The sequence below is a fragment of the Parasteatoda tepidariorum genome, chromosome 7 (genome assembly GCF_043381705.1).
Source record: "Parasteatoda tepidariorum isolate YZ-2023 chromosome 7, CAS_Ptep_4.0, whole genome shotgun sequence".
Taxonomy (NCBI): domain Eukaryota; kingdom Metazoa; phylum Arthropoda; class Arachnida; order Araneae; family Theridiidae; genus Parasteatoda; species Parasteatoda tepidariorum.
The window spans coordinates 64,892,027-64,905,684 of record NC_092210.1 but is presented as its reverse complement, the minus strand read 5'-3'; the positions used below and the strand labels follow the sequence as shown (position 1 = coordinate 64,905,684).

At 28.9% G+C, this 13,658-nt stretch overlaps 2 protein-coding genes across 4 annotated transcripts in view; one reads left to right on the top strand and one right to left on the bottom strand.

Annotated features, from left to right (window-relative positions):
* The window catches only part of LOC107452687 (organic cation transporter protein), a 59,779-nt gene extending 50,068 nt beyond the window's left edge, over positions 1–9,711 (top strand). For all 3 annotated transcript variants that reach the window (XM_021146883.3, XM_021146882.3, XM_043045270.2), the window contains exons 9-12: positions 1,647–1,861; positions 3,705–3,886; positions 5,391–5,530; positions 9,113–9,711. In XM_021146883.3, the coding sequence (XP_021002542.1) occupies positions 1,647–1,861; positions 3,705–3,886; positions 5,391–5,530; positions 9,113–9,191 (616 nt within the window). In that variant the 3' untranslated portion in view covers positions 9,192–9,711. The remainder of the gene's footprint in view (positions 1–1,646; positions 1,862–3,704; positions 3,887–5,390; positions 5,531–9,112) is intronic.
* Positions 9,712–12,980: 3,269 nt separating this feature from the next.
* Positions 12,981–13,658, bottom strand: part of LOC107452670 (acid-sensing ion channel 1A) — a 38,605-nt gene continuing 37,927 nt past the window's right edge. Inside the window, exon 13 of the mRNA XM_071183529.1 lies at positions 12,981–13,176. Coding sequence (XP_071039630.1) covers positions 13,024–13,176 — 153 coding nt within the window. The 3' untranslated portion in view covers positions 12,981–13,023. The remainder of the gene's footprint in view (positions 13,177–13,658) is intronic.

Below are 13,658 nucleotides of genomic sequence, written 5' to 3'. Positions count from 1 at the left end.
AGTCTGAGGTATCTGGTACCAAGCGCTCACCAACTGGTCCTGCAATTCCCTCACATTGCGAGGGGGTAGCGTGGTAGCACGAATTTGGTTTTCCAAGTAGGACCACAAATGCTCTATTGGATTAAGGTCAGGTGAATTTGGGGGACAAGACATGACTTGAAAGTCACTGGAATGTTCCTCGAACCAATCCATGACGATTCGATCCTTATGACATGGTGCATTATCCTGTTGGTAAACACCATTCCCCGCAGGAAAAACTGTTGCCATGAATGGGTGAACCTGGTCTGCAACTGTGTTAAAGTAGCTTACAGACGTCAGGTATTGTTCTATGAGGATTATGGGTCCTAATGTGCCCCATAAAAACATTGTTCCTGGGCGAGAAACCATGAAAACCTGGGCGAGCCCATTGTTATAGGTGGAGGGTGGTCATAATATAATGGCTCTTCGGGGTATGTCTTAAAATGTACTAAGTATTTGCATTGTCAAAATAATTCTTACGTATAATTGAATGAATGTGTTCAAAAACCGGCCATTTCCGACAAAAGTAATTTTACAGGAATGACAAAAAACTGAATAGTCAATTATCAGCTTGATATATAAATTTCTTTTTTTATTTTTTAATGTTTAAGTATGACTGGTTGCAAAATATTCTACTGCAAGTGTGTCTGTAATATCGCTTAATTTTCTAATTTAAAGACGACTGGTGATTCTTGGAGATGACTGGTTGTCGGAAAAAACCTTCAAACGAATACTATATATTATTTTTATCAGGAGAAAACATTGATAGTTTATCATTTAGAAATGAAATAATTTATTTAATTCTTAGACACCATATTAATGGATATTTGTGAATATTCCGAAATCTTTTGGAGTATAACTATCTATGCTGCGTGACTTGCAAATTTCTTTATAGAAAGTTAAAAACTCATTTGGCTTAAATTACAAATTTCTTTGTAGTTGATGTTTTCAATTTTCTTGTGGTTTATGGAAATTTTTCCAAAATATGCTTACTTAACTGGTTATGGTGCTACTTTTAGGGTACTTTTTTTGTGCGGAGTAAATATCAATTTCATTAAACAACCAATGAAAGGAGATGCTTCAACTTCCCCAGGTGTTGTGTTTTTGCAAGTAAAATTTCAATAGAAAAATCAATTTCATTAAACAACCAATCAGAGGAGATACATCAACTTTCCCAGGTGTAATACTTTTATAAGTAAAATTGCTATAATGTGAAACCTGATACTGTTTTTTCCTTTTTTTGCATTTCCACGGGAGTATTTAAATAACACACTTTTCTCATGTCACTAACTTTTGAAATCAAAAATCACACCGGTAGGTATGATTAAAGCCGATCGAAAGCATTTGTATCTCTCTGTCATCATCATACTGCATTAAAATGTGTTTTAGATTATGTTTGGTTCTGTCTATCATCTCTTTCGTCTGCAATAGGCGAATTAGGAGATATCTCAAATTAAGAGAACCTTAGCTATTTGTAAGTTCAGTTACAGATGACGAAACAACAGTCAAAATTAGTTAATGTTGTTAAAGTTAGAATACTGTTTAAAAATTTTTTTAGTTACAATAATTACATTATTAGATTCAAAATCTATATACGTTCTTTTGAAAATATGTTATTAATATTTCAGGTTTATCATTTCGTACATATATTACGCTTTGTCATGGAACACTAATGATCTCGGAGGTGACCCTTACTGGACTTTTTTCATATGTGGAGCGGTAGAACTGCCCGCTGGAGTTATTTTCATGATTTTGTGCAGGTACATTGGTCATAGAATGGGTCTTATCATTGCAAATGTTAGTGCTGGACTATGCCTCCTTGCCGTAATCTTTATTCCACCCGGTAAATATAATATTACTGATAATTATTTAAAGTAGATTTTGTTTGTAAATTACATTTCATTAATCATGACGATATTGCGTCTGGAAGATTTATAATACTATTTTTTTTTAAATATTTATTTCCAAGAAAAATATTTATTTTCTGAAAATTGCATATGAATTCGTTAGTTACATATAAAGAGGATATATTATCAGTAATGTTGAAAGATCTTACAGCCATAGTTTTAAAAACTTATTTAGAGAAAGAAAATTACAAACAAAAATAAGTAAAAATAAAGTTTCAGCCTATTTGGTTTCATTTTTAAAGTATTTAAATAAGTGAATAGAAATTAATGGGAAAAATATCTAAGTATTAATTTTAGCAGTATTCCTATTCTCTGTGTCTTATTATTATATTATTATTATGCCCCATTATCGTGTCCTTTTATCATATCTTATTATCATATCCTATTATTTTATTACATATTATTTTGTTAATGTTATCACGATTTTTTTCAATGGAACCTGAAGAGCAATAAGATTTTTAGACTAGGTCCACGTTTCCCGATTCTTCTACTTGTTTAACAGAAAAGATGTTCATTTAAAAGAACTAAAAAGAGATTGGCTTTTATTTCTTGAGAATGACTTTCTACGTGCGTCAAGATACATTGGCTAGGTACGAATGAAAAAAAAGCGAAAATGCCAATTAAGTTGTGAACATGTGGTTATAATGCTTGTAATATTCAGCTTTTTACTTTACTTCGCATGAATATGATCCCTGACTGATACTTTAAGTCTCTGCACTTGGCAGGGCTCTTGAAATTTCACTTTCAAATTAGACTTAACCAACTGCTCCTAGAAGACAGAAGGTATTCGCACGATTTATCATGAGCAAGAAATCCAATCCCTTAACAATCCAAACGTTATGAGATCTTTCTTATTTAGCCTCTACTGTGCAGTTTATTGTTCCAAAGGTTGAGCCATTTTTCTTACCTTTCACCCACTGCTCAGTTTGTGTTGACTAAATCCGACTACTAAATTGATTTGTGCTAAATCTTCTCTCTTTTTCGGAGGTATTGACTAGGAGGTGTTGTCTTCTAGGACGTGTTTCATTTTCTTGTTGCCCATTAATGTAAATCTGAAACTTCAGTCAATCCTGTTCTAAAAGTTTGTCTCGAGGATACAGATGACTTTTAGTATCTACATATTTTCAACCATTGAAATATCAAATGGGAAAGAAATTTGGTCCATTTTATTCAGGATTAAAAGCGTATAATTTCTCAAAAGTATTTTTTTAATCTTTTTATAAGGTACTTTAAATATATATCATCAGGTTTCTGAAGAAATTAAATTTTCCCTGCACGGTTAGATTAAAAGTTACTATAAATTTCTAACAGAAAGTTTACTAAAAAATTGAACGATTTAATGTATATAAGTTGTGCGAATATGAATTAGAGAAAAGAAATTCATTTACTATGAACATGTCATTTTTGATGATGAATATTTTTCTATAAACAAGTTAAAGTAGAAAAAAACTTTTTATGCTCTATTATTCTATGTAGAGGTTAAGCCTAAATAAAAATGAAAAAAAATTAAATTTCATTAGGAATCCACTAACATAGTTAAACTTTAAAAATATATCTTAAGTCCTATAAAGTTTGATCAAGCTAATGCAATTCTTATTCTTCAGTATAATTTCAAAAATTCCAAATTCAAAAATTTTGTTAAGACGGTAATTATGCGACTAGATGAATTTTTAGCTAAATATTTAATGTGGTTTCTTTTCATTTATTTAGACTTTTATCTATTCTATACGTTTGTATGGTGTTTACAAAAATATATTGCTTTTATAATTTTAATTCTAGATATGGTGTGGTTGACAATCGCATTTACAATGACGGGAAAGTTCTTTAATTCAGCATCTTTTGATATTATTTACATATACACTGCAGAAATTTTCCCGACTGTCGTGAGAAATGTAGCCGTTGGGTCTAGTTCAATGTTTGCAAGGATAGGAGCTCTTCTAGCTCCCTTTATTAGACAATTAGTAAGTTCTGCTATTTTATCTTAATTCTATAGATATTTCAAAAGTACAAAATAAAAACGTAAAAATTATTTTACGAAAGAACTTTTTAAAATGATTTTTTGTTTTAATTTTAAATATACCAACAAAAAGGTGGTAGAGAATTACAATAAATATTATTTATCTATCCTCTAATCACATAGTTGGGCTTTCAAGTACAGTTATCTAAAAATCACGATTTTTTAAATGCGGTGATATTGAGGACAAATGCAGAAACAGTAGGAAAAAAATAGTGAAGTTCACAAAAAAAGTTTTTCCTTCTAAAATGCTTAGGGTTTTAAAAGAATTATTATTAGCCCAACAATCAGAAGAATGACAAAAACGTGCATAAAAATGAAGTTTTACTGTTAGTTTGGAATTTGGGACTTTTTGTAGTGTCTACTTTTAAGAACTAAGCAAAAACACTTGATTAAGGGTATTAATTAATCTGGAAAAGAACTTATCAGACACTAGCATGGGTTAATAATAAAAAGCCCAGCCATTCTCGCGGTCGGTCATTATTTCTAATGGCTATAAACTGGTTCCAGTTCTGCAGTTCTGGTAATTTTATTGTGGTTAGACGACCTGGTTGGTGCTTCATTTAGAAGTGTCTCGTTAATTTACTATATCAGGATGAGCTTTTTTAGCCATGATAATAAAAAGTTATTGTTTGCAAAGAAAACATAAATATATCCCTTAATCACTGATTTTTATCTATTCGTTAAGATCATACATACATGGCTGAGCGGTGCTCTAACGAAGTACAAAAATTATACTGTAAAATAGTCTGAATATACTACACTGTAAGAAATTCCAGATTGTATAAAGTACTGGCACCTTGAGTGCATCATGCGTAAAATGAATTTTACCGTAAAATTCATTTTAACCGTAATATATTATACCCTAAATTTTACAGCAATATTTATTTTATTGGAGTGATTCAGTGATATTCCGGTAATTATTACTTTAAAAATTATGGTACATTAGATTTTTTTCTTCATAGCATGTTCCGGTAAAAGTGAATTGTCCCTCCTGAGTGGCGGTACTTTTTACCGAAATTTGATCCAATATTTTTTACAGTATAGGTACTATAATATAAATCCAATCATTTGTTTCGCATCCTCCGGACACGAAAAAATTTATTAAGAAAATTTAAAAAATATGGCATGGGTAAATTAAATATTCAAATATATTATTGTTGTGTCACTAAATAAAACTCTACCGTTATGAAACTAATGTAATTTGAAACTACCGTAACTATGTGTTATCCCACACGTAATTACAGTAGTTTTAATGTCAGCGATAACGAACTTCCTTACAATGTATTTATTGTATGTTAATTCACTCAAAACACCTTTAATATTTTGTACTTTTAAAATTTTATCAATATTTTTTTCTGTAACTTTTGGGAAGTTAATTTACAGAACGTGAATTAATTTATAGGATGTTAATTTATACGTAGAAAAACAATTTAAAATTTTATTTGCAGGGTGATGTAACCCATCCAATAGTTCCCATGGCACTTCCCGGTGGCTTATCTGTTATAAGTGGCTTATTGTTATTACTACTTCCTAAAACAATAGGAAAAACATTACCTGATACTATAGAAGAAGGAGAAATGTTTGCAAGGTAAAAATATTTGATTTCTAATAATCATATGTATGTTTTTAATTTGTGTGAAATATTTCAGTTTGAGAATACGTAAACACTATTTTTTCTTTTTTAAAAAAAATATTATTTAATGAATAAAGAATAAAGAATAACATTTGCTTCTATGCCTTTAGTTTATCATAGAGAAATATGGAGTTTTTTGGATTGCATAAAAATTTAATGAATATTATTATTTAATAAATAAAGAATAAAAAAATATTTGTTTCTGTACTTTTAGTTCATTATACAGAAATATAGATTTTTTTGCTGTACATAAAAGTACGAAAATATTTTATACACATCCAAGTGTTGTTTTATGACACTTGTCAATTTTTTTTATTAATGTTTCACATATATGATCTTTGTATGACTACGAACCTTGACTTTGTCAAGATGAATTATTTGTTCAGATGAGGAATGTGCCACTTTGGAAGATAGTTTAATTTGCAAAATTTATGATGATTGATGTACACTATTGTTTTTAAGTAACAAATAAATGCATATTATGTATAATACCAATCAAGTCTCACTATTTATAACCAAATAAACTAAGTTTATGTTCCATGGCATTATGCTTCCGAAATAATAATACATTAAAAATTAACATAACGGACAATGATAATACTTTTAACTGGAAACTTACTTCTTCGGACAATTTTGAATGTTTCAAGTAGTCCTCCATAAATAAAATTTTTTTAACACTTCTCACATGGATTGATACTCTCCTGGTTTATGGATAGTAATTTGCATCTTGAACGGCTATTCTGAATTTAAATATTTTCTAAGCTTATACTCACGAATTTTATAAAGTATTTTGACATATGTCATTTTTTAAAACTCGAATTTTCGTAGAAGGAATATGGGGATATAGAGAGAGGGATAAATTTTGGTGTGGTGGCGAGACTAATGTAATTTCAAATCTAATATTTCCTAATTGTGTTTGACTATTGATAGGTTGCGTTATGTTGAGTTATTAACGGTATGATTCTATTGCACATTGCGAAATTTATTTTCCCAATGAAGCCAAAATTTTTACAAGAAGGTATTGCCACTGTTTCCATTACCTATGCAATGAGGAAAATATTACATATTATGGAATGAATTCGCAACAACAGTTTAAATATGATTGCTTCACTGAAGAGGCATTAGTAGGGCACTAGACTCACGTTTGTGAGAGAGGGAGTTCGAATCCCGCCAACCAAAGTAATAAATGGTTAATGGTGCACGTTAAATCCACTGGAGCACAAAGTCCTCCATGTCCCCATTATCAATTAGGCCTCTGGAGATACTGGATTGGAGATTGATCGCTTTCAGGTTAAGGTAAAAATTACGATCTATGGACGAATGAATTTATGTATGAACGGGCCCGTGCTATAAATGTGTGTGGCCGAAGTCTAATTCTTGGCCATAGATGGCGCCACTGGAACAAGAATAATCTCAGCCCCCAGTGCCTTAATGGACTACGACAACAACAACAACAACTGAAAAAGCATGATTTTTCTCATTGAAATCTGGTATAAGGAGAGTATCGTTTATGTTTTGCTGTTTGCTGCTGCTGAATCCATGCGTGGAAATAGTTCAGAAAAAGATAGCATTGATTGTTGTTATAATTTTTTTTTCATTTCAAATGTTTCTTTTCAGTAGATTCTCCTATCTTTTCATAGATGCTAACCGTGGGAGGTTCTCGTGGTCTTCTTCTCCATGTAACGCAAATGCGGGTTAGATCCATGAAAAAGTCCTCCACGAAGGCAAAATTTCTCCCAATACTCGATCCAGGAGTTCCCTTGTCTTCTGGATTGGGTTCAAAATTACAAGGCTACGGAGTTGAACATTAGTAGTCGTAAACCCATAAAATTGGGTCGGCTGTTCAGCGACGGATATTAAATAAAATAAAATATATTTAAAATAATTGCAATTACAGAATTGTAATTGAGAAAAACTAAAAATGTTTAATAAAGGTACATTTTAATTAACTAAATCCGCTGCACAAATCGCTGAAGTTATTTAAAAAAAAGAATGGGATGACATCATAGTTTGAGGAATATGCACCTGAAGATTTACTTTAATTAGAATGATTTTATTGATTGAGTTTGAATAAATATTAATGTAACTCACTGTTTCTATTTATGTATTTGTTTAATTATCACGTTAATTAGTTCTAACCATTTGCAGCATTTAATTTCTCAATTTTAAGTTAACTTAATTTGGTGTTCAATTTGTATGATGTCATGAAGTTAGCGGGCATAATTCATTGCCCCAAATGTACGCTTTACCGTGGTTTCACTGTAACATTGTCATTAGCATTTTAACATTCAATTTAAATGGAATTCTATTAGGAAGGAGCTCTTGAATAAAAATGGCGTCTAGTTTGAAATATCTTTCGTTCAGATTGCATGACAACCATTTACTAAATATTTCTCTCATTGCAATTAAGTTTACTCACTAGATTTAAAACTAAAATGTTTCAAAATGTGTTTTCATTCTTTTTAAAATTAAAAATGCTCTTTCACGCATCTTAAAATGAACTGTTAAACTGGATTTCATTTTTCGAAAAGTCAGCGAAAAAAATCAAAACGAAACCCTTCTAATCATACTAAAATAGTTATAGAAATTCTACTAATTTGAGATTGAAATTTTACAAATTTGAGATTTGTCTGTGATATTTTATTAAAAGGTGAACAACACCACTACCTGTGCTACCTTTGTTTGAGATTTGTTTTATTTTGAAAATTATGTTTTATTATTATAAATATTTATGGTTTAAAAATATCTATTCATGCAAACAATAAGAATACATGCTTTTATCTTACTAAGAAAGCGAGATCAAATCTATTTAGTCCTTTTTTTCTTTTTGGTTTTCAAACAATGCTGAAATTTTTCAAGTGTTTTCTGCAATCATGATAATTCTTTCATCTTGTTTCAACTTAACGATGTCTTACAAAATTTAAAAATTTTGTTGCATGAAATTTGAAATATGTAGACATATTTTGTTTCATTATTGGCTGCAGTTAAAATTTAAAAAAATTTAAATTTAAAAAAAAAAATATTGCATATTTTTTTAATTAGTTTTTTTTAAATTTTTATATTAAGGGGTAAAAAAATATTTCAATTAACCTATTACGAAAGAATTCACGATTTAAAAGTTAAAACTTTTATGATTTTATTTTTAGAATTTTGCTTTAATATTATATATTTTTTAAAATTTTTTTGTATTTTAAATTAAAAAAAATTATTATCTTAAATATTTAATAGTATATACGCGAAAAAAATTTTGTGTGCCTATATATGGATAGAATAACAATGCTAACTTATTCTGTTCTATTATTTTCAATGAAAAAATAAAGATATGAAACGCATTTTCAAAAGAATTTTTTCTCCATTTTTGTATAAAAATAATAAGTTCGTCATTTTCATTTTCTAAATTATATACATATTTAATACGTCTAGATGAATATTTTATTTTTATGTGAATCAATGGAAAGTTAAAAGAAATAATTAAGTGAGAGTTAATATCAATATTTAACAAATATTTTTTTTTAATAAATATTTTATTTTTTTCAGAAAAGAGAAAGTTATCAAAGGACTACCAAAGCAGCAATACATAATTGTTAACAATAGCATTGAAATGGAGCAACGATAGCACGATCATTTTGTGTTTATAACTGTGATAAAACGAAACAATCAGATCAAGATACATTCTTTTATAACGATTTTCACCTTGCAAAATTTCGCTTTAACTCTAACAAGGGAACGCTATTCTATGTTTGAAAAGAAGGAAATTTTTTCTTACTAGTCCGTTGCTTAGCAACCAAAGTGAACAATTTAGTATCAGCTGGGAAAAAGAAGATTTAGATTAAAATATACTCAGTAGCCCAACAACCGAAATATTTTAATAAAAAAATCTACTTGTGATTTTTTATCAAAATTTCCTCTAAACACCGATGTGTGTTCCCTTGAAAGCAGCTAAACGTTTGTCTCTCAGAGCGGAGACGTGAGAAATAAGGAATGTAGTTTGGCGATTGTATATGTATGCATGTGTAGCGAGATTCAATTTGATCTCGTCAAGAAAAAAAAATCTTATGAATGGTAGTCTTTGTAAAAATTAAAGTGTTTTATTTTTATACATTGTAAAAAAGGAAAATAAAATAAACTTTTTCGTATGTCTTTGCTTTATACTTAAAGTTCACAAAAATTGAATGCTTCTGTCATAATGTAGAATGATGAATAGAGTGCTTTCAAACATAAAATATTGTATTGGAATTATTTTTTATTAATTTAATCTGATTTATTATTTTATGAAATTATTATTCCATAGATTAATTTGCCATGAATAAATGCAAGTGTTAAGGCATTACATTTTGGAAGATTCGAATTTGGAAATAAAAAATATATAAATTACCTATTATAACAAAAATGAAAACAATATAAAAATTCTATAAACCAGTTAAAATCTATCGTTAGCTCATTATACTTAAATCTAATAAAATCACACCTTTTTTAATTTTTTTCACGTTGTCTAAGACATTTGAAGTAATCAGTCTTTAGATTTTCATGCTTTTTTGATTCGCGATCGCAACGCTCGAGTACGCCGTCTAGCGGGAGCCTGTAAATATCAGACATTAATTTATCACGTTTTCATTTAGTTCCATCAAAATCATTGACTGAATCAGACGCCATTTTTTAGCAGCAAATAAGAAACAAAATTTCCCTAAGGAAAAGGCCGAAGAACTTGAAAAAAATCTCCAGAATATTAGTAAATCTTTCAGGAACAGAACACGCCAAACATTTGAAGAAAAATTCCTCAATAATTTTTAATTTCTATTATCAACAAACTTGCAACTGATGACTTCCGATTTCGGATACTGTTACAGATGTGTGTATTAAGGTAAAATGCATTTCTTCTGTCTTCAATTCATTACGAATTAAAGTGAAGTCAACATTGCTTTCGTCATTCCAGTGAATAAATATGAATTCAGAACATACAGAATTGTAATAGTTATAGCATATTCTTCTTCGTTATAGAATAGTATATATTTCTGTATCCATATAATTCGGAAAACAACAATAAAAAATTATCCAAGTTACTTGAAATAGTGCCATTTGTGCTGATTCTTAATTAATTTTAATCGTTTTCTTGGTAAGTTTTTTTTAGTTTTGAAAGAATAAGTTCAACTAGAATTCAGCTATTCTGTTTTTAGCTACATATTCAAATTCATATCAATTATAAAATTTTGCTGTGTAGTATGTTATCTAAAAGTAATGAAGGGATAAACTATGTATCTATTATTTGAGAATAAAGTTTTCAAACAAGGAACTTATCATTTTGGAATTCTCCGGGAATTATAAATCAGGTAAGTGCAATGATTTTTACAATAAAAAATTTGCTTGTAAATATTTTTTTTTCATTTGATGATGGTTCTCTACAGAATGGTTTTTTACGTCTGATTAAGAACTATAAGAATAATAAAAAAAGAAACAATATGAAAGTTTTTATTTCAATGTAAAGAATTCTTAAAATCGTTTTTTTATCCTAAGAATTCTTTATTTTCCGTTTTTTAGTTTATAATTTTTTGATAAAAATTGTTCTCAAAATACTTTTTTTGAAAAATTAAATGGTATAACATTATGTGTTTATGTATACTTCTTGTATATTCCAATGTTTGAAGTAATATGATTCAGAAAAGTATGGAATAAAAATTCGGTACTTACGTATTAACGCCACCGCCGCTACAGATTTGGCGGTTTTAAGTGTCGCCAATCTACACTTAAAATTTTTGCGATTAAATTTTATTATTGAGTTGTCTTAGCAACGTTGTTTTTATTTTTCATAAAACTAAATATAAATGCTTGTTATGTTATTGCTCTTGCGCACCACAAAACTATTTCTCGGGCATTAGGTTTTAACTCTTATAAGAATATACATATTTTTTTCTGTTAATGTACAAATATTTTTCCGATGTGCTTCGGATATTCCTTCTCTAATAAAAAGAGATACCATTTTGTTTTCGTTTGCATAAGAAAGAATATCAAGCATTTTTCTTTTTTAAATTTAATTAGCCACAATAAAGAAGGAACGTTGCAATGCTACGTGCTATATTAACGACGTCTCTAGAGTAACTGAATGACTGTTCATATAGAAATCGCAGGTATTAGTCTCATACAACAACGCCCCCTATAGTTCGTTGCGATCGCGAATTGCTTGAATAACATAAATTAAATTTGGATCAATAATTAAATTTTTTACGTTCTCGTGACGTATTAGAATAAAAAAATGCACTTTTTCTTTATTTTCACTGTGTATCTCTGCGCTCGTTATGTTAGATAAGGACAGCTTTAAACTCACCTCGTGAAGATTGTTGCAAATGAAGTTCTACCTATACTTTACCCAACCAACTATACAAATTTTTGTCGAGTTTTTACATTATTTTCGCATATCCACAGCCTGAGAGTTATAAGCGCGTAGTGTGCCAATTAATGTGTGATATAATATTATCTTCGTTCAAGTCATGCAGCATTGAAGGGGATATACCGCACGAAATTTGCAATTAATGATTTCAAAATAATCCGAAGGTTGAAAGTTTTCCTTCTCTAGTAAGAAATTTCAAACTATATTTTTCGTTGGGACTGTTCGTCTTACCTTTAAGATGTCTCTTATGCATAATTAAATGCTCAGTTGATAATAATCAGTTGTCAGGAATGGGAAAAAGGGAAGAGCATTCTGTTTTGCCAGATTTTTGGTCAACTACCCTAGACAATTGCATTTAAAATGTACTCCAGATAATGTTGATTTATTTGAAATTATTGGCAAAATCAATATTTAGTATTATCTAAGATTACGGATTATTTCGGATTACTTTAAAATCATTAATTGGTATCATTATGTGCATATACTACTCCAACGCTGCAAAACTTAAATGAAGAGAATAATTAATCACTTTTGTCAGTCAAACAAAATAATTTGAGTTATTGTGCACATCAATGATTTTTAAAAATTTTTTTTTTACTAAATTCATCAAATTTTAGAGTTTTAACTTATCGGTAGAAAACAACGATACAAAACAACTATATATTTGGCATCGAGGCAGTATGTCAAGGTCATTTATGTCACGTAATATATCAAGGTTTCACCATATCCAAATAATGTTATAGGTAATATGTTATAAATAATGCTATACGTAAGCGACCGTATAGCAAGAAACAGTTATTCAATGAAATTTGTCTTTTCTTGTGTGGAAGTAATGTGTTCATTCAATTCCATTCAATTATTGTTTAATAGCTATAAATAACCATAAATCTTTGAATGAATAAAGTCTAATAAATAGCTATTAAAAAAATCGGTCTTTTTCGAAGAAGAAAAATTAATTCAGTTTATTAATTATGAATATGAACACGTTTTTAAATTAATATAGAAACAATCAAGAAATAATGATTTAAAGAAACATGTCTTTATTTATTAATTCTAAATTTGAAATTCATACAGTTTGAGTCTTTTCAATACGTTTACATCGTTTGAAAAAATAACGACTAATAAGAAACAATGACTCAAGAAAATCTGTCACTTGTACCAGCGAGATTCCAAGCCAAATGCCTATAAATCCTCCAATATAGCTAAACGCTTCCACTTCCTGAAAATAAATTGCATATTTTTTTAAAACTTATCTAATATTATTTAAGTAAAAGTAGTCCATAATTTAAACACAAACAGCTACAAATGTTATGCTTTTGGAAGAACAGTGACTCTTTTTTTTAACACAGCTTCCTTATCTATTCTTATCCTTTTCTAAACAATCTTAAATTATCCCTTCTCCGCGTTTTGACAAGAAAACTTGTTAGACCTCCCGGTGAGTATCTTAAAGATTTGAGGCATATTTTGTATTTTAAGTTGCGTTAAAAATAAAAAGTAAAACAAAATAGTGTAATTGTTTTTTTTTTCAGAAAAAATATTTTCATTTTAATATGCTTAAAAATATTCTAAAATGTTGGTTTAAAAAGTAAATACAAATATAATATTGTTTATTTAAAAAATAATGTAAGTAAACAGAAAATAGAATACAAAAATATAATTTAATTACTAATAAGCAAAAAAGTGTACTGCGCTTTTTAGTTT